The sequence below is a fragment of the Anthonomus grandis genome, chromosome 15 (genome assembly GCF_022605725.1).
Source record: "Anthonomus grandis grandis chromosome 15, icAntGran1.3, whole genome shotgun sequence".
Lineage (NCBI taxonomy): Eukaryota > Metazoa > Arthropoda > Insecta > Coleoptera > Curculionidae > Anthonomus > Anthonomus grandis.
In genome coordinates, this window is record NC_065560.1 from 9,345,036 (window position 1) to 9,371,715 (window position 26,680).

Genomic DNA, 26,680 nt, shown 5'->3' on the forward strand with positions numbered 1-26,680 from the left:
TTGTTTTCATTACATAATTGCTCCATTTTCTCACAAAATTCATTTCGGCGATCAAAATTATCCTCCAATAGCTCTTGAAGTAAAAATATTTTATTTGGGTGGAAGCTTTTTTCAATACTATGCACAGTAGATCACGATAAATTAAAATTAGAAGCCGTGCCCGGTGGTTGTTGCTTTGGAACTATCTTGGACCACTAACAGAACGTTAAGCTCATCTTCTTCAGGTATTAAATCCCGATCAGCTTTTTGGGTATCCCGAATTAACGAAACTTTGCTTGAGCTCTGCTTACCATGCTTTGGCTAAAAGGCGACCGATCAGGATGAGTTGCATTAAACAACCGAACCACCACAAGATTTCGATTCTTTTACGTTCGGTTAATTTTCTCATATTTCATAAAATTAACAGTAGGTAATAAAGTGTAGTTACTAATAAAACGCAGAATGATACTGCTTTCGCCTGTCAAAAAGAATTAACACCACTTGCAAATGTAATAATATTTCAAATAGTTGCAACAAAATACATTTACTTTTTGACACTGACAAGAACAACGGGAACAACAACTAAAAAACTAAAATAACAACATTTGATTTAGATAGGAGCTTTTTTAATTTAACATTTTAAAATTGTTTATGTAATCACTATTAGTTTGTACCATATCCTTTGTAAAAAATGCGTTAGTTATTAATATTTAATTTTCAGTAGAAAAACCCTAAACTCAATATTAAAATCGACGGGCTCGGTCATTTTTTTCAGAATGGAATAAATTTCATTTTCATTTTTACGGATGCACTGTATATTTGACAATATATATTTCTTTTAAATTTAATGTAGTTAGATAAGAGACATGGTCATTATCTGGAATATAAGTGATATATTCGTGTGAAGTTAGTGGACTTTTTTGAAGTGCTCTTGAAACTTGTATTCCTTGATATTTATGTAAATCCTATAGGAGCTCAAAGAAATGTTCTTGAAGATTTTTAGATGATATTGAAAAATCATAACAAAGTTTCCCCCAAATGCTTATCAAATACCTCCATACAAAACAACAGGTGGTAATATCCCCTCCGTGAACGATATCAACAAAACCGCCGATCGTAAACTCAAAAAAGCAATAATATCTATACTAATAAAAAATTATCAAGACTTACCATACATGCTGCGCTGATAAGCGGGCTTACTTTTCATATCTATCTGTATACGGAATGTTATCGAATAAAAAATGCGCGCTATCAAACCGCCACAACGAGCCCGAAAACTGTGATGAAAATTTCGTTCTGGCAGTACCGTTACGAGTCGCAGAGCGATCAGTCGTATACTTAAAACCCTTTTGATGATGGAAAGAGGGAGGAGGGAGTAAGTGAGTACGCGACTTAATAAGTGGGGGGGGTGCAGTATATGTTCAATTGGAGCTGGCCGCGTGCGCGACTCTTTTGATTTGTCGAGGGCTTGCGACTCGGTTTAACGATGATGATGATGATGTTCTTTTGTCTGTTTTGTTAAGCGATTGATGTTGGGTTGGGTTGGGTTGGGTTGGGAATGACCGCAGCCCAGGTATATGATGGCCGCGTGGCTACTGGTCAGGCCATTTGTTTGTTTGACTAGTTAGGACGTAGAAGATAAGATTTAATAGTTATAGTTCCAAGAACTTTATGGCAATCGAATTACATACTTACATAAAATGATTACGACGTTTGAGTTGGGAATGGAGTGTTCTTCAAAGCCTTAATGATACTCCATGCAGTTTTTTTTTGTTGCAGCCAATTACAATTTTTATATTGTATTTGATTTGCTATTATTACGTATCGCATATTTCTACTATTACTACTCTGATAATTGATTTAAAAATATTTTTTATCCTTTATGAAAATTATATATTTTTTTTTATTTTTAATATCTAGAAATATCTATTTTATAGGACGGTTCTTAGGGTCTGTCAGGGCGACTTAATACAATACAAGGGATATTGACCACGGAAACATAAGGGAATGAGACTTGGAACTAAGATAACTATTCTAATTAAAAATCTAAACTAAATACTAAGTCTTAAATTTCTAAGGAAGGTAATTAGATAATTAAATATTTTTGCGTTTTCTAGTGCCAATAAATGCATAATATTAAATGGACTAGCCACTTTACATTCCACGTGTAAATTAACCACTAGCATCTCGATTTCTTGAGTATATTTTTTACATTCAAAAAATATGTAATTTAGGTCACCTGTAACATTACAATTTGTGCACAGATCAGTAGGTAATACTTTAATTTTGTTTAGGTGTGCTGGGTAGCAAGCATGTCCAAATTTCATACGAATTAAAGTTGTTTTGAAACGCCTTGGCACGTTTAGTTCACTAGGCCAGTATGCAGAAGGTATTTTTGAAACTATTTTGCAATAACTTGTTGGAGATTCTTTGCAAATATTTTCTCAAATATCATTCCTCTTAACATTTGTATTTAACGACAATACTATTTTTGGCTAACAAATCTACCAGCTCATTACCTTTAATGCCAGTATGAGCCTTAAACCATAGAAATGTTACTTTTTTGTTAAAAAAGGATAAACGACGTATAAGTTTTTTTGTTTTCCCATATTATGGGGTTAACTTTATAAGACCAAGCATACCTCCTTTCAATGCCTTGAAAAACAGACATGGAGTCCGATAGTATAACATAGCTTTTGTTACTGTCTTGTAAGGCAAGTTTAAGTGCCTCTCTAATGATAATTGCCTCAGAAGTAAATATGCTACAATTTTTGTCAATTTTAAATTGATATTAAATGTCTAAGTCAGGGATGTGTATTGCTGCTCCATTGCCTTCTTTACTCTTTGATGCATCTGTATATACACTACCGGACAAAAGTGGAGAAACAAAGTGTCTTTTGTATTTATTTTTATATTAGTGTATTTGATCATTATTTTTTTATTTTTTTTAAATATAATTTTGTATCTAGTCTTCAGTACCTCAATAAAAAATTTAAAAAAAAAAACAAGTGACAACTAATATATTTTATTCTTGTTTTTACAAGGGACAAAAGTGGAGAAACGCTATTTTAATTTATTTTTTATACACAATGTATTAGTTAGTTGTACATACAAAGACTAATAATGTGTAGCAAAACCCTCATTTTTTATAACTTCAGCACACCGACTTCGCATAGAGTTCATTAGGCTGTCAATATAATTTGCTGAAATGGAATTCCACTCCTCTTGAAGAGCTGTGAACAAATCATCCTGGTTTCTGAATTTATCTTAATTTTTTTGTCTGATTTTCCTATCTAAATAGTCCCATAGGTTCTCTATCGGGTTTAGATCCGGACTTTGTGCGGGCCATTTCATAAGGGGCACATTGTTGTTTTCAAACCATTTCTTTACTACTTTTGCAGTATGCTTCGGATCGTTATCCTGCTGAAAAAGCATCCTGCTGAAAAGCATATGATCCTGAAGGATTCTTAAAAATTGAAATCTGTCCATTTTTCCTTCAACATTTCTTAATGGTCCTACTCCTGATCCGGAAAAGCAACCCCAAACCATGATATTGCCTCCTCCATGTTTCACAGTTGCCCTGGTGTACTTTGGATTAAGTCTAGTATTGGCAGGACGACGAACCCGTTTCATTCCATCAGATCCGAATAGGCAGAACTTACTTTCATCAGAAAATAGAACCGTTTTCCACTTTTGGGTTGTCCAATCAAGATGTTCCTGTGCAAATTGGAGTCTAGCCAATCTATTCTTTTTAGAAATGAATGGTTTTTTGGCTGGACGACGGCTATAAAGTCCTAAGACCAAATTCAGTCAAACGACGATGAATAGTACGCACAGATACCGAAACCCCAGGTATTTCATTATAAATTTCTGTGGCGGGCATAAAGGGATGTTCTGTTGCCAACATTTTTATTTTTCTCTCAATAACTTTATTCGTTTTCCTTGGCCGTCCATACCTTGGACAGGTAGTCACACTATTATATTTTTTGAAACTACGGATCTATTACGATTAATTTGCCTAGCAACTTTGTTTTATACCAGCCTGAAATTTTGAAACAATTAATTTTCGGAGATCAATACTCAGATCTATTCCGCGAGGCATTTTGCACAAATCGTATATAACAGTTTAACACTCAACGTTAAGATCAAACTAATGATAAATAATTACTTTAAATACCAAATAAGATTTTATTTGGAATGTTTATTCACTTTTGTCCGCATAAAATAGCATAAATAATTTTTTGATCAACTGATAAGGTAAAAACAAAAACAAGAATGATGTGTTTTTATGCTGCAATAATAGAGCTAAATATTTTCTACTAAAAATGTAAAATAATATCTTGTATGTTAAGATGTTATTGTTAAATTTGTAAATGTTTCTTCACTTTTGGCCGGTAGTGTATATATATGTTGTACGCAATTGGCGAAAACGGTCACTGTCGCTAATTTATACCAACAACGCGATGTGGATTTTACGAATTATCCACATCGCGTTACCGATATATTTTATATACCCAAATATGCTGATTATTTGGGTAAATGATAATAACACAAAATGGTCAGAAGGGTTGAAATTCATACAGTCACAGAAAAACCAATCTTTTCATAGAGGAATTTGTAAGAAGTCCTTATGAGGCTATGTTTGGCAGTAGACAGGTTAATGGTTTAGGAGATGCTGACCTTCCACGAGACGTTATTAATAAATTGCAAAGTGAAGAAGACTTAGAAGAATTAATAAATAGTATGGAAAACGAACAAAATGACAACAATTCAAGGTTCAAGTTCCGGTCAAGGTTTTCTCAAATGCAGTTGTAAAAGATTTTGTGGTGATAATAAATGTTCCTGCAAACAACGAGACAAAAAGTGTAATTAAAATGTCATGGATCACGAACATTCAAGAGCAAATAATAAAGATTAGTTTTATAAAAAATGTGTATTTCATAAGTACATCTTAAAAACGTGCCAGTATTTTTATTTTACATATTTTTTGATTGATTTCTTCACATTACTTACGAACCTAAATATTTTTCGTCTTATGGGTCTTCGATGATAATCGTGATTTCGCGTCGTGGATTTTTGAAATTTACACACAACGCGTTTTGGGTATATAAAATATATCCGTAACGCGATGTGAAAAATTCGTAAAATCCGCATCGCGTTGTGGGTATAAATTTCGGCCACTGACCATTTTCGCCAATTGCGTACAACATCAAATTTTGTTAATTCAAAGGGTACAATTAAATTTAACATTGGTTACTATTTACCTTATTTAAACCTCACAAAATGGAGGGGATTTTTTATGTACCCAATACCTATTTGTTAAATCTTGAATGTTTAATTTGTTTACCTCATATAAAAGATCTGAATTTAAGAATTTGTGTTTAATAAGGAACTTAGCACTAAGCATGCTTCGGCGCAAATAAAGCATTGGAAGCTTCAAGTAAAAGTGCTCGTGAAGCCCTAGAACGCATAACACCTAAACTAATGCGCAAAGCTTTATGTTGTACGATATCAACTTTCTGTAACAAACTATTGGAAGCAGAACCATAGTCAATAATTGATCTTATGTAACTCTTATAGAAAACTAAGGCACAGCCCCATCAAATATTAGTGACATATCTTAGAAAATTTAATCCTCGCGCACATTTAGAAATAATGCTGTTGATTTGTTCTCTCCAATTAAGTTTTTTGTCTAAAATTATGCCTAGATATTTTACTGCTATTACGTAAGGTAATCTAATATCATTCGTTAAGTAAATATAACTTATGTTAGGAGTATTGTGACGTGTAAAGATACATACACTTAATTTTTTATTTATGACTGACCAGTTCCTAAAAATATTAAACATGTCACACAAGCTGTTCAAACATTGGTCATATTTTTTATCAATACTGTATATACAAAAACATCAGCATACTGTACTCAACTATATTTACATAATAAGGTATATAAGTCGCTAGTGTACATGTTAAAGAGAAGAGGGCTCAAAACTGAGCCTTGGGGTAAACCCATATGTACAAATCTAGAGCCAACTATTTCATTTTGAGCATTTCTTATGAAAACTTCTCTTACGCAATTTAATAAAATAATAGATTGTGCAATATTTTCTGGTATAAGAAATAATGCTATTAATTTGTGTTTTAGTATATATAAGTCAATAGAGTCATATGCACCCTCTATATCCAAAAACAAGGCAGTTAGATATTCATTTGTTGAGAAACAATTTTGAATATCAGTGGTTATATGCTCTACCGCATTAAGGGAACCAAATCACTTTGGCCTATAAGAGCTACCAACATTAGGGTCTTTTGCCTGGCTTTTGGATAGGAACTTACCTTTATTATTACTATTACCTTTTGAAAATCCTCGATTTCATAGCTATTTAAATAAAGATAATTAAGTATGTCTAACATAACTTGTTTTTCATTCTTAGGTAGGTATAAGAGCATTATATATTGAATGTTGTCAATTCCGGGAGCTGTGTTTCGAGTGTTTTTTTATCGAACTTTCAAGTTCATTCATGCTAAAAGGTTTGCACAGGAAATGGTTTGTTGGGTAATGAAAATAAGTTTTTTGCACCTCTCGGCTGACTGTTTAGGGGAGAATAATATAACCTTTTGATATATAACTGTTAAGATAATATCAAAAGGTTATATTATTTAACTGTTTTGAGTTTGTATTTTTGTTCAAATTTGAGCACCATGAAATCCAGGATTTTCCTGCTTTTTGTTTAAAACATTTTTTGGTTACACTAGAACACAAAATATAATTTTCCAGGGTTGGATTTCGTGACATTTATTTATAGGAATATTGCTGCTTAATTTTGCTGCTTCATTTATGCAACTTATTAAAAACCTATACTTATCCTTGGTGTTATCAGGTAGTAAGCTATTAGATTACTACTCCATGCAGTTTATATTAGCATTTTTAACAACTTATAAGAAATGTAGTATATAGACCTAACAATTACATTTAAATTAATAAATTTAAGTTTTTTAAATTTGAAGGTATATTTCATATATTAAAGATTTACTAAGGAAATCAATGTTCGCTAAGTAGCACTAGAAAAATACTTAAATTTAAACTTAATTAGATTATGTACATGTTTAAAGTGTAAACTTTATTGATTTATATATTTTAAATAAAACCTATGCCAGTATTACTTTTGTTTTTCTGTAAGTCATTCAAGAAAAACAATCTAAAATTTCAAGTAAAGCTAGGAATTCTTTTTAAGAGGTGCTACTTCTTAAATTGGAAAAGTGTAAATTACACCCTCTGAAATTCGAAAACAAAAGGATCATCATTAAGTATCGACCTGGGGTCGTATTTTTGAAACCATTCGACTTTGATTCGCATACGAATTTAGAGGATTTCGCACGAAAAATCGATATTCGTATTTTTGACCGCTTCGTATGCGAACTTTTTCGCATACGGTGTGTCGAATGGGTATATACCATTCGAATTTCAAAGTTCGTGTGCGATTCTGCCACTCGTCTTGTTTTGATTTTAAACTAGCTTTGTTTTTTTTTAATTTGTGAGTTGGTTAAGTATTTTCGTCGTGTTTTTTGTTGTTTATTGAAAAAAAAATAACAATAATCAAATGGCAAGATTAAACAATCTTGTGCAAAGAAACGTCGTCGATGCACTGGAAGAGACTAAAACTCTGGCAGATAGAAGGAATAGGATGTACTCTTCATTTCTTGACCCATTTGAAATGTATGCAGATGCTCAATTTAATAAATTATATAGATTAAGCAAGCCTATTACGATCGAATGATTAAGCTTATTACGATGATGTGCTCTTTATGTGCTCCAGAGACTGTATAATCTGTCCGCTAGTTTTATCCACAAGGCTTGTGCAGTTTTAGCCGAAAAATTTTGGATGAATTTGCCCGACTTTAATTCCGGGTGCTCTTCCATAAATGAAATTAGTTCTTTCTTTCGCTCGCTCGACACAAAACCGCAATATTTTTTATTTTTTTAATTCATTAAAAAAAAGTCAATTCGCAAAAATTCAAGAAACACCATGAAAAAACCTCAAAATTCCCTGATGTTTTTAAACTTACATTTTAGGTTAGGTTAAAAAATCTTTATCGTCTTCATCCCGGTTGACACGGCCTCCAATAGCACTCGACTTTGCTACGTTGCCACTACATTTCATGTTCGCATGCGAATGAAATTTCGAATGCTGTTCAAAAATGCACTTTTTAATTCGTGTGCGAATTTTGCCGCTCGACTTTGTTCGCATTCGAAGATTCTCGCATGGTTTCGAAAATACGGCCCCTGTTTATTTGCACATTTCAAAGAGCGTAATTTAATTTAATAAAATAAATTTTACTTTCATTTATGGCCTAGAAGCATGACAATTTAAATTTAATCGCTAACTGGATGTTCAATTTGACTTTTTTTGTATGGCACGTTAGTAAAAATATACCCCTTACTTTATATTTTTAAACAGTATTTTATTAAGCACAAAATCACACAATTTTGCTATAATTTAAGCGACCTATTTACTTAACATTTTTGGCGCCCAACATGAAGTCATTAAATATTTTTTTGTTTTTTCTTTTGTAAAAATTATAGAGTTTTTAATATAAAACTCATAGGGTCTGGATTTTGTACTTGTTTGGTCTGGTTGAACCATAGATTTATTGGATACAGAGAATGTTCTTTAAATTAATAATAGAATAAGCCCCTCTTAGAACATTGAAAGGCTAGAATTAGCATTGAGGTGAAACTATGGGCAGTTTGTTTGCTTGCAACATCTCTGATGCAATGATGCCAAATGCTTATGGAGAAATGGCAAAAAAACACACAATTTTTTCATATATTATGATAAGATGCCCTATAAAGAAGTCAACATTCAAAGTTAATTGAATGTAGATAACGTATATTAGAGAAAAAGACAACAACATTGCAACGCCGCTCGATTGCATTGTTGATTCCACCGACACAAGTATTCTTTACCAGTGAGGTCGTCAAAAAATATTTATATGATAAATATTTATTAATAATAGATTATACTTTAAATTATAAACATTATTATCGTTTATAAACACTTTATGCGTTTTTTTAACGTCGTTCATTAAAGTTAAAGTACTTATCCAATAAAACGCATTTTTATAGATATTAAATATTTTATAACGATTACAGATTTCTTTCTAAGTTTTTATTATTCGACGTTTATGACGACGGTTGCCTCTTGATCTGATTTTATAATAAAAGTAATATAAAGGGTGTTTTTTTTAGAGGCGGAGAACTTAAACACAAAATATTTTATTGATATGAATGACTTTGCTTTTATATTTATGAATTTTTTTTGGCATTAATATTTAAAAATGATTTCGCGCATGTGACCACCACGGCTGGCGCGTACGTGGCGTAATCTAGAGGTCCAATTTTCACACACTCTTTCCAGTACTGCAGGCTGTATTTCGGCAATCACGCGTCGTATGTTGGCTTCCAAGTGCTCTAGTGTTTCGGGTTTATCAGCGTAGATATACGACTTAACATAGCCCCAAAGAAAATAATCTAATGGCACAGTCTAACAGTTGAAATCTATATACTTTGCTAATAGCGTCAAGTCGCACAAACGAGCTGGCCAGTTTACAGGTCCGTTCCTTGAAATATTCGTTGCTCGAATGTTTCTTGCACTAAATTAATTGTTTGGCGCGCTTTATGGGACGTGGCACCGTCCTGCTGAAACCACATTTCTCGCCTGCAACGGCTTCCAATTGAGGCACAAAAAAGTTGGTTATCATGTTTCTGTATCGCTCACCGTTTACTGTAACGTTTTGACCATCAGCATTTCTGAATACATAAGGAGCAATGATTCCACCGGCCTATAAAGCTCACCAAATGGTTAGTTTTTCTGGACGTAACGGTCTTTCGGCAATAGCTCGTGGATTCTCATCCCACCAAATTCGGCAATTCTGCTTGTTTACATAGCCATTTAACCAAAAGTGTGCTTCATCACTGAACAAAATTTTCATATAAAATCGTGATTAACAGCAATCTTTCCTTCCGCCCATTCAGCTAATGTACGGGGCAAAAGATGATCCTGGGGTTTTAACTCCTGGGCAAGTTGAATTCTATATGCTCGAAATCCGAGATCTTTGCGCAAAATTTTCCATAAAGTGGATGGACATAAGTTCACTTGTTGAAAACGACGACGAATTGATACATTTGGATCATTATCAACACTATGCTGCACAGCAGCTATCGCTTGTTGCGTGCGCACTGTACGGCGTCTTACGGGATGCGTATTGTCGACTAGAGTAAAAGTATTGCAAAAACGATCAACAGTTTCTCGAATTAATCTCTCTGAAGGACGATTATGAGCACCATAAAACTCACGTAATGCCCGATGTGTTTCTCGAATAGAACCATGCCTTTCAAAATAAATTTGAACAATTTGGAGACGTTGCTCCGGCGTGAGTCTGTTCATGATGAATTGCCAAACCAAACTTATCTAAAAATAACCCAGAACTGTCAGTTCGGCTGTCATAAAAAACAGTGTTGCTAAATGAAAGTTCTCCACCTCTAAAAAAAACGCCCTATATTTCATAGTAATATATTTCAATAAACAACTTATTTAAATTGCTACAAACTAAATCTAAAAATATATTACGAGAATAAAAACAAGAAATAACCTAAAGCCTTATAACTATCTGTCAAATACTTTGCGTAATAATTATACGAACATTCCAAGCCTTCATTGTATTTAATCAATTTGACCAAGGATAGATTATAGTGACTAAATATTAACATTTTGGCTGATGTGTAGTTAGACCAAAGTTCCTTACTTGTATCACAATGACCTTCATAGAATGTACTACCTAAACCATCTAGAATATACAACCCACTTATAACCAATTTTAAAAAACCATGAGTTCATAAAAATAATCATTGTTCAATAGAGATTTGTTGTTTTATTTTTATAATATTAGATGATAATTTTTTCTTGAACGGCATTAATATACAACGATATACACTAAAACCGCTACCTCAAATTTGACCTTAATAATCTTCCACATAAAATAATTACGCCACAATCACAAAACAGAACAGATTCTTTAAAATTAAGAGTACGTCTTTATAAATATAGAGACACCGTTTTTATAAATATTAGTATGCAAGAAACTGCAGCTTGCTGCATTGGTATTAAGTTTAAGTAAATTTACTAATATTTCTTAAACATGGAGAACTACGTTTCATTTCTTCTTGGTAAGAATATTTTTTAACCTTCAGAATCAAGCAGATTTATATTAAAAAAAAACGTTTACAATAATAATAATAGATTTCCATTTATTTTATTTTCATTAAGCCATTTATTTATAATTACTTACTGATCCCAACTTTCTTATCAGTAATATTAGTTACGGTATTCATTACTTAGGGTGACTCGAACGTACCAAAACAAACATTCGGAAGAAAAACAACTTTAAAACCTTATTTTTGAAAAACAAACTAATTAAAGGCCTACTTAGGGTGCTTTTATGATCCTCATTAGATCAATTAGATGTAGTAAAAGTATTGGAGGTTATTGTCAATTGTCACGTTTATGACAAAAACTTTACCTATATTAAAATATATTTTTCTAAATTCCATTATATAATTTATCAGAGCGACCTATTTGGCCCTTTTGTAATAGAATAATGTTAATACATTATTTATTGTTTTCAGACTTTATACTGTTTTACCTGTTATTTAAAACCCAGAAAAGTATATAAAAAAATATAAAGTTCTAATATTAAAGCTAATATTTGGGATACTCTTTACAAGTTTCGTTAAAAGAGAAAAAAAGGTAATAAAGCGAGACATATAGTATTATCGATCAATCATTAATAATCTTCAACTAACTAATTTCTTTGAATAGGGATATATGACAAAGAGATATATGACATATATGACAAAGAGACTAGAGATTGTATCTTCAATGCCGATTTTCGTCTGTTTGTTGTATACTTCTACTAAGTAATTAATTATTATAAACAACATAACTTTATAAATCGTTTAATTTTCACAAAATAATAAATAATAGCAAACTTTAGATAGGTTCACTAATTTTATCTAAATTTCAATAAAGGTACAGTGAAACCTCCCGATACGCTCACCTCCAATAGACGGACAACTTCCTTGAGCGGACATTTTTTTTGGTCCCATTGAAAATACACTAAATTCCCATATGCTTTAACGGACACTCTCTCGGCGGGCGCGGACACCTAAAAGTGGTCCAAAGAACCGCTAAACCTTCTCTTGAGCGGACACAGAAAAAATTTAAACACGCAATCGGGGGTTGCATTGGCGCAAGAGCCTGGGTTTTCCCCGATACGACGGTACTCCTCGCATGGCGCCGGTTTGTCGGGATGTTTTTGTGATTTGACTGTTTTGTTAATGCATTTGGCTTTAGTTTATTGTCGTATCTTCTAGCGTTATTAGCGTAACAACCGATATGTCGTCGAAACGTAAAGTGCTAATTCTTAAAGAAAAAGTTGACGTAATTGAGATTTTTAATAAAGACAAACTAAGCGTACGCGACTTAGCAAAACGGTTTGGAATAGGAAAAACACAGGCAGCTGAGATTATTAAAAATAAGGATGTTTTATTAAGTAAGTTCCACTCAAATATAAATGTGAATGAAAAAAGAAGCTTCCTAGGAGAAGAGAGAAGAAATATTGACAGACAGTGCTATGAGTGGTTCATTAGAGCTCGAAGCAAAAATATTCCATTATCAGGTAATATACTTCAATTATTACACATATTACTGTATATTTTACATGTGCCTATTATCTTTTTAGGTACAATTGTTAAAACGAAAGCCAAAGAAATCGCTGATGGTTTGGGGTATAGAACCTTCAGTGCATCAGAAGGTTGGCTGCAAAAGTTTTGTACCCGGCACAACATTGCTTTTAGAACTATCAGTGGGGAGGCCGCAAGTGTGAACTCTGCCGATGTCACGATATTTTGGGAGAAAGTACCATCTATAATTAAGAACTATGCTCCCAAAAATATCTATAATATCTATATCTTTAATCTATAATGGTGATGAGACTGAGCTATTTTTCCGAGCAGTACCAAACAGGACTCTACATTTGAAGCGAGAAAGATGTATTGGAGGTAAATTTTCAAAAGAGAGACTGACTATACTTTTTTGTTTAAATATGGAGGGACACAAAGAAAAACGTCTAGTGATCGGAAAAACGGCCAAACCAAGAGCATTTAAAAATATTAATGTGAAAGAATTGCCAGTTACTTATAGGTGGAATAAAAAAGCTGATGACCGATAAACTAATGGCCGAATGGTTAAATCAATTTGATAAAAAAATGATGCGTAAAAAACGAGAAATTTTATTATTTCTCGACAATGCATGTTGTCACCCAAAGGATATAAGATTGAAAAATATTAAATTGATTTTTTGCCTACAAACTGCACTTCTATTGTACAGCCTTTAGATCAGGGCATTATTAAGAGTTTTAAAACATTTTATAGAACAATCATTATTAAAAAACTTTTATTAGCCATAAATACTGCTGAATCAGCCCAAGAATTAGCCAGAAAAATACACGTATAGATGCAATTTACTTTATAAACATTGCATGGGACCAAGTGACAAAGAAAACGGTTCAAAATTGCTTTATTAAGTCTGGCATTACACACTCTAATAGTTCAGAAAATAGAGTAGAAAACCTGGAAATCTGGGAAAATGAAGACGACATTCCATTGTCACTTTTAGCTCAAATGTTGAGGAATAAGGATAATTTTAGAATGATAAACAAAAATGATATCAACGAGTTTTTTAATGTAGACAATGATTTAATATTGGAGCAAATTGATGACCTTTCTCTGGAGGTTTCGAATCAAGAGGAAGTAGTGGTATCATCCGATGAGTCAGAAGAGGAACACGTTGAGGAAGAAGAGGAATTGACTACCTATCAACAGGCTTTTAATATGACGCAACAGTTAAAACGCTTCACTCAGGCTAGGGGTGACCTATATATCTGCTCTAGATTTACTATCTAAGCTTGATCTTCATTTCCAAGATACTTTGCTTAACAAAAAAAATCGACAAACGTCTTTATTAGAATATTTTAAACATAAACAATGATCTTAATTTGTACATGTGTTCCAAAATATTTACATATTATTTCTTACAAAAATCTTTATATGTATGTATGTATATACTAGTTTAGTTTATTTTCGGTTTGTTATTTCATAAGTTTTTGTTTTGGTTTGTTTTTTAAGTTTATTTTTTTGCATAAATATAATTATTTTATAACCCTAATTATATACTTATTGTCATTAAATAATTAATATTAAACTTGTTTAAAAAAATAACATGCTGTTTAATTGAAGACCTTGGTGCAAGAACTGGGCAAGTCCATTTTCCTCATAAAATGAGTTAAACATATCAACCCATATAAATTAAAATTGCGCGTCTTTTGGTGCAAGAATCAGGCAAGTCCGGGACTATTATTGCACCAAATTTCGTATAGTGATGGGGACTTGCTTGCATGAGAATGTGACACAGCTGGAACCGCCGCGCCGCTTTAACCGGTTTAGTATCCTTTAGGCTCGCTCATTGTTAGTTAATTTATTGTTTATCTTTAAAGTACGTGTCTAGCTTTTAAATCTTAGGCCATGGAGCAAGATTCAGAGTCGGAACCTTTTCAAAGTTCGGAAAGTGAATATGTTCCGACTGAAGCAGGTGAACCTGGAACACATAGGGGGATACGTAAAACTAAATTACGTGTCGGGAAACAACCACAAAAGGCAGAAAATGTTAAAAAAGGTCGAAAACGTCCAAGGCGTGAACATGAATGGGCCAGAAATGTTCGTAAAATTTCAAGGGCTAGTGGAGATGAATACGTAAATACTGCTAAAAAAGTAGTGCCGAAAAGAGTGGTCGGAAGTGATTGTGTTTGTCCATGACGGTGCTTCTTAAATATACCTCAGCAATCCAGGCAATCGCTTTTAAAAATTTTTAATAAACTAGCAGATAAGGAGAAACAAGACTTAGCGGGGCTAATCTCGTCAAAACTAATAGCCCGTAAACGTCCAAGGACCGGTGAAGGACCGCAAAAATCTGTTTCTCATACTTATAAGGTAGGTAAAACTGCAAAATTTAAATAGATTTTACGATATTAAGATTTATCAAACATTTTTTCTATTTTTATGTATATACAGTAAATTTAGAACCTCTTTGGATACATGTTTCCATACTCTCCATAATATTGCTCACACTACAAATACTAGAGAACTAACTCGTTCATTTTTTTTGCAGATACGAGTGGGCTCCGAAGAATATCAAGTGTGCAGAAAAGCTTTTATGGCCATTCATGGCATCACCAAACATCGAGTGGACCGATTAGCTTCTCGTTTAACGAGAAACATAACACCGTCAGCTGATAAGAGAGGAAAGCACGAAAATCGTCCTAATAAAATACAGGGTATTTTCAAATAAAAACGCAAATAGATAACCACATAAAAAGTTTCCCCAGAAGAAGTTCTCACTACAGCCAAGAAAAAAATGATAGGAAGTACTACTTACCTTCAGATTTGAATATTTCAAAGATGGATATGATGTATCTAAAAAAATATGAGCCAGCTGTTTATCAATGTCTTGCCAGCGGCGAACAATGTCAACCAGAGGTCACATATGACTTTTACTATTACGCCACTTTACATCAAACTATAATATCAGCTTTGGTGTGCCCCGGTCCGACACATGCCAAACCTGCGATCGCTTATTTAACCAAATAGCTGGGGAGGCTAATAATGAAAACAAAGTAGCTTTGCAAACTGAGAAGACCGTCCATTTAAGTAAGGCAGAAGTATTTTACACAAATCTTAAACAAAAAAGTGCACTTGCCAAGGAGAATCCTAATGTGGAGACGTTATGCTTTGACTATTAACAAAATTTGCCACTTCCGAATATACCAGCCGGAGATGTATTCTATAAAAGGCAACTATGGGAGTACAACTTTTGCATTTTTTCAGCAAAAACAGGCATTTCTACGTTCTATATGTATGATGAAGCTACTGGAAAGAAAAGTTCCAATGAATTTATCAGCTTTTTACACCATTATATCCAAACTTACCTTCCTCTGGAAGTTACAGAGTTAAATATATTCTTTGATAATGCTTTTTCGCAGAATAAAAACCAAACTCTCGTAAAATATTTATACACTTTAACTAACATAGAGTTAAATAATACTACACAGGTGGTCCATCAATATCCAGAGCCAGGACATAGTTTTCTGCCCTGTGACCGTTCCTTTGGGTTAATTGAAACAATAATAGAAAGAGGGAAAGAATATACACTGCAGAAGAATGGAGAAACCTAGTTAAACATCTAAAAACTTCAAGGTGATAAACGTCAATCAAAAAATGACTTATAATCACACAGAACATTTTAAAGCCCTATTCAAAGGATTTAAGGGCCCTAACAAGGAGAAGTTTGAAATTTCCACATACAGAGTTTTAAAATACATTAGAAATAATAGCTTTATTCAATGCTCAGCCTCTGCTGAACTTACTTTTTTTTTAACTTTTACTCTGATCAAGACCGACCCACGAACTCAGGTTCTATTAATAAACGATAAAAAAGTAAAGGATTGCAAGAATTTGGTCCAAAAATATGTCCCAGCCGCTTATCAAGATTTTTATAAGACTCTTCGGAGATTTGGCTACAGACCAACCTGAAGAGGATCCACCCGAAACCGCTGAGGAGAATGAAGGATATGAAACTGATTAATTTAAGAATGAAACAGTGTTAATTTTTAAAAACAATAAACATTTTTTCAAAATAATATTCGTTTTTTAATATTTTGGTGCAAGAAACAGGCAAGTCCAAATTTTCAAAATATTTTTAAAACATGTAGACGGCAAAAATTGTACTTATTTTTCATAATAAACTAACGCATTATGCCTAGTTTATATAAATTGAATTAATTTATGTATTTACTTAAATTACGTTTTTTTCATTTTCCTAACATTTACGAAATGTGGACTTGCCCGGTTCTTGCACCTGTGTGGACTTTTTCCCTTGGACGGACACCTCCGTTGAGCGGACACTTTTTGAAGGTCCCATGAGTGTCCGCTCAAGAGAGGTTTCACTGTATTTATGAAGAAGATATTAATTAATTTACCTGGAACTGTTGCAAGTACTGGATTTGTGCTGCCTTCCATGATTTCCAACAAAATCTTTTCCCAATCCTGCAGCACAATTTTCTTATTTCTAGTCCTGTTTATGTCAGTCTTTTTCTTCAGTCGGGAATTCATATTAATAATTTTTTTGTACATTTGACTTGTCGTTATTTGTGACCCGAAATTCAGCTTCCACTGATTCTCAATCAGTTCTAGTGCTTGGCTTTTTGACTGTCGGTCGGACAGATGATGTTTGTGACTTGGATAAAAGTATGGGAAAATCACGTAGCTGTTGACAAATCGCATTTGGAATTCGCAGACTTTATCAGTTTCTTTTTTACTCATTGCACACTGAAATTTTTGAAGTGCAGTCTTGTTTGGAAATATTAAGTATCTACTTTATGTATTCGGAGCACATACTCCTCTCAGCGAATTATTTTTATTCATATAAAACGAAGAACAAACTAGCACTTCATGCTCATGCTCATGAGTACATACTCAGAGTTTCAACTAAGTCTTATTCATATCAGCCCAAGAAAACACAGCTAATAGTTGCGATGGCATACCACGTTTGTCTATAAAGCCATCTTTATCCCTCTAATCGAATCTGGGTAGAAGTTGATGAAAGAAAAAAAACAAATTCATAAGCTGCATAAATAATGATCATTTTTTATTGTACATCCTGAATCAAATAATAATAATAATAGCATTAATAATAATAGTGTCACCTATAAGGTGTATCTTAACATTTGTTCTTTCCTCATTCTCACGGTATAAAATTCCACATGTTGAAAAAAAAATCTTAGACATAACTTCGAATAAATATAATACATACAAGGGCACTGGTTTGCGTTTCACGCGTACCGCATCGCGCGCATTTACTATAAGATTAAAAGGAGACAATAATAATTATTATATACAAATATAAGACTGAACACGCGGCGCGTGTTAATCGTGATTAATTTGCGCGGTGCGGCACGCAAAAGCCAAAAATTTACACTTAATTACACTACGCTACTTTTGTTTCGTTAAAAGTTTCTTTAAAATGATTAACTTGAGCTTCGAATTTTGAGTCACAATTTACAAAAAAAAAATACATAAGGGGTATTTAAGAATTCTTGCCTGCTATCTCACTAAAATCAAAATATAAAACCAGTTTGTAAATCAAATATGGTAAAACTTAAATATATAGAAGATATGTACAAATAAGTTAAAAGAGCCTCAGAAATTTAAAAGCATAATAAATTTATAGCGAAAAGGGCACCACTTTGGTTTTTTTTTTTCTGAGCCGATTTGTATTCTACATTTCCAAGACCCTTTACAATAAAAACTAGGAAATTATGAGAAGAAATTAATGTAAAATTGAAGGTGCTATAACCGTTTGAGTGCGTTTACCCCTAGAGATGAGGCCTTAACTTTACGGGTGGGCTGCACAGACATGGGCGCCACTGGCGGAGATTCGTCAGAGTTTTCTGTTTGACTTCCCAATTCCTGAAACGAATAAAGAATAATTTTTATTTATTGTGCTCCAATTAAAATGTATTAGTTAGTATTAATTCTATACAGGTTGGGGATTGAAGATTATGAATTGTTCAAAATAATGTTCCCTTCTCATCGATAAGCGGCCGCCTGCAATCGTCTGATTCTTATTTGGTGTTTGATTTTGTTGCAGAATTATAATAATAATAATAATAGTCACCGGTGGATGTCAAACTTTTGCATCAACGGAATATAAAGACCGGCATGATCTAATTGCAAAGATACTGCAGCAAGAGCTCACATAAAAACTAAACCTCTTACCAGCAGCCTGGTTTGGGATCGTACTGTACTTATAGACCAACTTGTAATTGTAGCTGTTCCTTACAATAAAAACGTAAGAGCGAAACATAATAAAAAGATTTTTAAGTGTAGGGATCTAGAACACCAGATACGAAGACAATGGCAAATAAGAGTAGTGCGTGCAGTTCCAATTATTGTCTCATTAACAGGAGTAATACCAAGGAGCCTGATCGAAAAAATGAAACTTTTCAATCTCAAGAGAAGCATCTATAAGCTGATGCAGAAGTCGACGCTACTATCCTCATCTCGAATCGTCAGAAAGTTCATTGGAAACGCATATAACAACTAGTTTAAGAAACATATGTAATTTTAGCTTAAGTGTATTATTTGTGTAAACATGGAAAGGACTTCATCAGAGCTTGATCCTTCTCACATCTGAGATATCTGGGATAAGTGAACGATGCCGCCTTGCCCAGGGAGCGTTTGGCATGAACTCCGATAATAATATCATCATGCCTCATTTTGCTGGGCGACTGCGCTATTGAATTTTTAAAGAGCATTATTTTTTTCTCAACTTATTATGGCTGTTTATCCTCCTAAAAAAGCTCAAATCACTTAATGGTTTTATGGAAGCAATTTGGTAGTAAAAATTGGGTAGCAAAAACAATTTTAAATGTGGTTTTGCATTTTGAGACATGCTTTTGTCTTCAAAATTGTTATACACTAAAGTGGAAGAACCTTCTATTAAAAGGACCCAGGAGCAACTGAAAGAAATGGTTAAAAGGGTATGGTTAAATGGGTAAAAGTGTTAGAGAAAAACTTGGTATGGACCATAAAACTGTTACCAGTATCTGGAAAATATATGGGTGCAAATGTTTCAAATATTTTAAAACTCAGGAGATATTTCCCGAAGGCTATCAGTGGCGAAAAATCGAATTTTGTTTGTTTCCATGAAAAAAGCAAATGAAGGTACAGTTTCTTACGAAATATTCTATTTTCAAATGAATTTTCTTTTCCATTACATGAGAAACAGGATTAGATATTGGTCTCGGAAAAATGAGCACGGAACTTTTCAATTCCAAACAAACTATCCTCAAACATGGAATGTTTGAGCTGGTAGTTTGGGCCATCGTTTTATAGGATCATTTTTTACTGATGATACTTCAAACGCCCCCAAAAAAATGCCTTAAACTCCCTTATCAGCAGGACAGCAAAATGGCTGTCCTGCTCATAATGCGGTTATGGTAAAAGAAATTTTAACAAATGCTTTTCCTAATCGTTTTATTAGTGGGATTGACGATATTAAATGACCTCCTAGGTCTCATCACAGTCAGACGCTTACAAACGTCGTAGTGAGAAACAACGACCGTTGCCATATTTCGCCTTTAACCACCTCTCTATGCGTAATGATCGATTCCCCAACCTGTATATTAACTGCCGAACTGTTTCATTCTTCATTGATCTTCATCTATTTATTTTCAGTGGCTTATTTACTACAAAGAATTTTAAAGTAGTTTATTTCAAGAATACACGTTTCCAGAAATGTACAATTAAAAAGAATCTATAGTTAAACAGATATTAAACAACGAGTAAAATAAGCTAAATATTACGTACGTATAAGTGTTAATAGAATTAAAAACCAACTAACTCTGACTCTAACCATACAATTGACTATAAGGGATTGGACTATTAAGAATGGTTTTTTTGATTTTTGAAATTTTGAAAAATAAATGCATCAGATCCTATTTAGGTAATTAATATTTTTTCTAAATTTAAACGCGTCTTAGGGCCGTAGTGGCGTAGTGACACATTTCCGAACATGGGCTCCTATACTCAAATGGATTCTACTGTTGCACTGAACAACCCCTAAAAGTTTGATCCCATAGTTCTGAAACACCCTGTATTTGTTGGAATACAATTGACGCTTTCATAACTTTATGCATTCTTCCAGTTCCAAGAGCATGTATTTTTTTAAACTATTATTAACCAAACTTTGTGGTAATGTACATGAAATTTCAATATTTAAACAAATCTTACGTTAATTAAAAGATTATATTTTCTTAGTGGAATCAGGACTATAACGTAAGAAACATTTAATTTTAAAATGTATATAAAATCACGTAAATAATAACTGCAGGGTCAGAATAAATTTAGACCATGGCTGCTGAAACAAAGGTCTACGACCATAAAATTTGTTATGGCGTCCTTCCATTTTTGCACTAGAAAGAAAAGATTAGTGCTTATGTGGCGCTAGTAATAAAATGTTGAATATGTAATTAAGGTTATACGTCTGCTCTAGCACAATTAACTTTTATCCGAACGTTGCGTTTAGGTATTATTTATATGCATTTTGAAAATATTATTCAATAAAAAATCAACGTTAACTATTGGTGAAAAAAACGGATAAAAAATCATGTTTCAGGGATGAATACATTCTGTAAAGTCCAATGGTCAAAAAAATATTGGCATATTTAAGGAAAAAGTCTTTACCCTGATAGACTTTAAATAGCCCTACATGATATCATACTTTTTCAAGCTTCAGTGCTTATGGTCAAAAAACTACTTGTTCATATTATAAGTGTATTAGAATTTTATCATCTTACAGTTTACATAATTTAATAAATACCGGTGCCTTATACATTATTTAAGTAATTTTAGCATAAAACAAAAAAGTTTATTTTGGGTTACAAAGAAAAATAAATTGCTATAGATTCCATTGAGATTATTTATCTGTCTGACAAAGAATAAATATAGAAACTATCTGAATTTATTTAAACAAGAAAAATAGATTATTTTTGCAGAGACACTCAAAAAAGCTAATGAACCTGAAATGAGAAAAATAAAAAACTAAGAGTAGGGTTTACATAGACCTAAGTGAAATATACTATTGAGTATTAGACATCTTATCCATGATAAGATGTCCATCTTTGTGTAAGTGTCCGGTTATCATGGGTAAATAATATTTATGTAAATATTACTATAATTACATCACAACCAACATAAGAAAGTGTACTTATGTTAATTGTGTTTCATTAAAGTAGATTATTTGATTTTGTTTGCACAGATTTAACTACTTTTAGAAATCTGGAGTCGAATTTTTCAATTAACTGAATTGGACTAGTGCTAAAGAAAAAGGTATCCAAAGAACATGACATCTTTTTTGGCTACAAAGTCTGGGACAAACTCATCACATTCTTGGCCTAGCCCATGAACAATCCATTAAAGATGAAAATAGCGCCTGTGTGTACTTTAGGTAGCGTATATTGATCTGTATTTCTCAAGTTTGTCAAATGTTGAAGTCATATATGCCAGTGAAAATTTATCACCGGCATCAAACCACCATCCTGCTTATGAAATAAGTATTCCTATTAATTGTGATTTTAGTCTTAATTATGATGTTTATTATTATGATTTTGTAAACTGTGATTTTGTTGCCATTAATAATTGCCTTGCTTGCATGAATTGGGATACTGCTTTTAATCAGAAGGATATTAATAAATGCATTGATATTTTTTACAATGCTCTCTATTTTGCTATTGAGATGTTTGTTCCAATTAAACATTTTAAATCATCTAATTTTCCCACTTAGTTTAGTAGAAAATTACACAATCTTGTTATTCAGAAACAGGTTGCTCATACATAATTCACAAATGGTAAGGATCCCATGGATTATGTTAATTTTTCAAATTTGAGGAATAAATGTAAAACTCTTCGTGATGAATGTTTTAGGTCATATATTGAAAGATTAAATACTGAAATTTCTCACGATTCTTCTTCATTTTGGAAACACATTAATAGATTACGTAGGTCTGATTCATACCCCAATAGCATGCATATGGAAGCCGAGGTTGCCGGTAATGGTCAAGATATTGTAAACTTATTTGCTAGGTATTGTGAATCTACATACAGGCAAGCTGTCCGCAAGGCTCCTGACTATAAATTTGATTACAGTCTGAAATTAAATTGCATCTCTTTTTCTTTATTGGAGATATTTGATGAAATCTTACGCCTTCCTAGCAAAAATTCTTTTGGCCCTGATGGTATCCCATCTGTTTTTCTTAAAAACTGTGTGTGCACTCTGAGTAAGTCTCTGCATCACCTTTTCAATATTTGCTTGACATCAGGCAAATTTCCTGATTATAGCTTTTTAACACCAATTCATAAAAATGGCGATAGAACTGATATTTGTCTGTAGTTCCTAAGCTGTTTGACAGGTTGTTTTCTGTGCGATTTTCGTGGCACTGTAGGCGATTGCTTAGTGATCATGGTTTTTGTCAGGTAAGATCTACGGTGACTAACCTGTTGACTTACCAATATGATTTCATTGGTGCTTTTGAGAGGTCTGTACAGGTCGATAGTGTGTATACAGACTTCTCGAAGGCCTTTGATAGGGTTGGTCATGAACATCTGGTTCGGAAGTTTGGGGCTATGGGTCGAATTTTGCCACAGTTTTTTGACTGGTCGCACACAGTTGGTCAGGATAAGTAATTATATTTCTAATGGTATTGAAGTATCTTCAGGCGTGCCTCAAGGTTCGCATATTGGACCGGTCTTTTTTAACTTGTTCATAAGAGATTTGAGTGATGTAATTGTTCATTCAAAACATCTTGCTTTTGCTGATAATTTTAAACTGTATATGTTAATGCTGGGCTACTTCAATTGGATTTAAATAGTGTTGCTGAGTGGTGTAATAGCAATAGTCTGGAACTGAATGTAAAAAAGTGTGTATGTATTTCGTTTGGTCGTTCTAATAAAATTATTAATTATCAATACACAATCAGCAATAACGAACTCATGTCAGTTGATACAGTTAAATATTTAGGTGTTCTTTTCGATACCAAGCTAACTTTTTTGCCGCACATTTTGGATATTATTAACAGGAGTATGCGTAGTCTTGGTTTTATCACTAGAAATAGTGTACATCTTTCACCTTACTGTTTCAAATTACTTTATTACTCTTTATCACGTTCCTTGCTTGAGTATGCGTCTGTAATTTGGTCCCCTTATTATGATTCTCATATTGAACGCCTTGAGGCTGTATAAAGAAGATTCTTAAGATCCATTGCTTATAGAGCTGAAGTTAATATTTTTCGTAATTATTACATCGACTATAATGCTATCAGTGTCCAGTTAATATCCATAATCTTGAAGTCAGACGGCATTATTCTGATGCTTTAACGTTTTATAAGAGCTTAAATGGTTTATATCATTGTCGTGCTGTCTTGGAAGCAATTCCTTTTAACACCTATCAAAGAAGGATCAACTCTTCTATGTTTCGTTTACCCTTTCATTCGGCCAACTATGGGTTTTTTTCTCCACTGACTAGGACTTCGCGTTTCTTTAATGAAAATAGTTTGGATCCATTTTCCAACGGCTTACGCTCATTCAAATCAAAAATAAATAATCTTACGCTTTAACCTACGTTCTTTGGATAGTGTTAAGTTTTTAGCCCTGTTGATGATTGTTTTTTCAGAAGTTTTATCTTGGTATATTTTCTTTTTGTAATTCTAGTATTGTATTTATATTGTTATATTATCTAGTATTTTGTATTAACTATTTTGTTTTTGTAAACTGGCTCTGGCGTATATTGAAATAAATAAAAAAAGAAATAAATAAATGTACGTAATGATTTGTAAATAATCCACAAATCATACAAAATGCTTGAGAAATCAACTCAGTCAACTCAAATTATCAGTTTAATATGTAGTAATCTAATATTATCCAAATCCAGGTGTTAAGTAAATTATCCGTGCAAAGTTTGACAGAAATTATTAGATAAAGTACAGACATTTTTAAATGGATATTAATATAAACATGTCATCGATGGCTCAGGTAGATTTCATACTGGTATTTATGAAAACTTGCAGCCATTTGATGACATACAAATTCTGCAACTTTTTTATTCACCCTAAAATAGAATAAGCCAATACTATTAATTAAACAGAATTTTATTTAAGAAAGGGTTAAATAAATAAAATTCTCTGGATACACGTTTCGCGAGCCTTGTATCGCGTATTAGCTTTTCATCCAATACAGTTCCTTAGCTATTAATCCAAAGCCAATATCGACAAAAATTGTAAGAACTAACTAAAGTGAAATAAGAAGCTCTTCTGTGCTAGCTGTCTTCAACTAAATGATGATTTCCAAGCACCAGTACCAATCTCGCGAGAGGAGAATCATTAATCTCTTTAAGATCACTTTTGGAAGTTTGGTACCATTTATAGACTCACGGTTTTTGATATACGTAGAACTGAGTCGTCATAGGTCGTTGGAAACACAAAATTCAAAACACTTTAATTAACAAAATTATCCTTTATAAAAATTGAAAGACATAATTAAAGTTAACCAATTAAATCAGTAGCTATATATAAACTGATTTATAGAGTCTCAATTTGGTATCATTAGCTCTTGCAGTATTGCTACTTAAGTGACAAAAAGAAATACGTTTAATTTTAAGTGAGAAAGGCCGGACTGATATGTATAAATAATAAAGCATATATCTCGATAAAAAAAATAAAATGAGCAAGAAACGCGAAAAAATAGCAATAGTAAAATAATGCTTATGCGACAACAAATAAGGGCGATAAATATTCAATCTAGTTCTTTAATTCCTCTGATTGATTTATATAGGTTATACAGTCGAACCTATCTATAAGCGAACAACGACCAAAACATCCAACAAAATGATTGTGTGCCTAAACATGTACCTTCTATTTATAAAAACAAATATGTATTTATCAAGAAAAAGATTTACATTAATAAAAAATCAAGATATACATAAATATATATATACATAGTTAAATCAATTAAAAAATCTTTGGAATGATCCTGAAATGCCACTATGTGATAAAAGAACGAAAATGAAATGAAGGACTTTTAGGTCAAAGTTTTTATTACAAAATATTAAATATAATCAATTAGAACGTACAACTCCTTTATTTTTATGTGTTTTGCTGAAAATACTTTAGTTTAAAATTCTATTTTAATATCATATAAGTAAGGAATATATGTATGTCAAAATTTTAATTTGGTTGGCAATCAATGTGTATCTATGTGTATACACTACCTAAATGTTTTTAAAAATATTTTCAAAATATAGGAAAATTGTTTTTTTTTTTGGTAAATGAGAGAATAGAAATTTGCTTTTAAAATTCTATATTAAGATTCTAATCTAAAACTAAATAACTTTAACAAAATACTTACGTTGATGTTACTATAGCTGGCTAGTCTCATATTGGCTAGCTGCGAGGCAGGTGTGAGATTAGTAGAGCTGCCAAAAGGCGACATCATTGAGCTGACCGCTCTTTTTAACTTTGATGGCGTTGACTTGTTAAAAGAAAACGTTCGGCCCACCTGTAAAAGAGAACGTTATTATAATTATTAATTTTATGCACTTAAAAAGATAATTAATAAATTACAACTCGCACAAAGACTACAAGATTTGGTTTTACCGAAAGGAAAATCAAAGATATATGTTATTGTGCCGCGGCACTTTTATTTGCCCTTAAAAAGATCCTGTAACAACCTGTATATCTGATAATATGCATCAACTAACACAGTTAAAATGGCTCGGGAAAATGGTGTTGTAATGAGGTCAAAAAATGCTTCCGAGAACACTTCAGGTCAAGTGGCTACCCAATATCATACTACTAGAATGTTTAAATAGTCGTTTATTGCTGCTGCCGCTATGAAAACTGCTGTAAATTCATTTAGGTCTACAGGAAATCGACCTCTTACTGGTCGTCATTATCTTACTGGTAAACCCATCTGAC

The 26,680-nt window shown here is 32.7% G+C and overlaps 2 protein-coding genes and 1 long non-coding RNA gene across 6 annotated transcripts in view; 1 reads left to right on the forward strand and 2 right to left on the reverse strand.

Moving 5' to 3' along the window:
• Positions 1–1,317, reverse strand: part of LOC126745186 (transcription factor GATA-4-like) — a 160,060-nt gene extending 158,743 nt beyond the window's left edge. The window contains exon 1 of the mRNA XM_050452921.1: positions 1,150–1,317. Within this exon, the coding sequence (XP_050308878.1) occupies positions 1,150–1,186 (37 nt within the window). The 5' untranslated portion in view covers positions 1,187–1,317. The remainder of the gene's footprint in view (positions 1–1,149) is intronic.
• A 213-nt stretch (positions 1,318–1,530) lies between these two features.
• Positions 1,531–26,680, forward strand: part of LOC126745191 (uncharacterized) — a 49,423-nt gene continuing 24,273 nt past the window's right edge. The window contains exon 1 of the long non-coding RNA XR_007663459.1: positions 1,531–1,552. This is a non-coding gene — a long non-coding RNA (uncharacterized LOC126745191). The remainder of the gene's footprint in view (positions 1,553–26,680) is intronic.
• LOC126745183 (protein ECT2) overlaps positions 17,774–26,680 on the reverse strand; it is a 93,107-nt gene continuing 84,200 nt past the window's right edge. For all 4 annotated transcript variants that reach the window (XM_050452912.1, XM_050452911.1, XM_050452914.1 and 1 more), the window contains 2 exons: positions 26,112–26,261; positions 17,774–18,620 (listed from right to left, as the gene is read on the reverse strand). In XM_050452912.1, the coding sequence (XP_050308869.1) occupies positions 18,501–18,620; positions 26,112–26,261 (270 nt within the window). In that variant the 3' untranslated portion in view covers positions 17,774–18,500. The remainder of the gene's footprint in view (positions 18,621–26,111; positions 26,262–26,680) is intronic.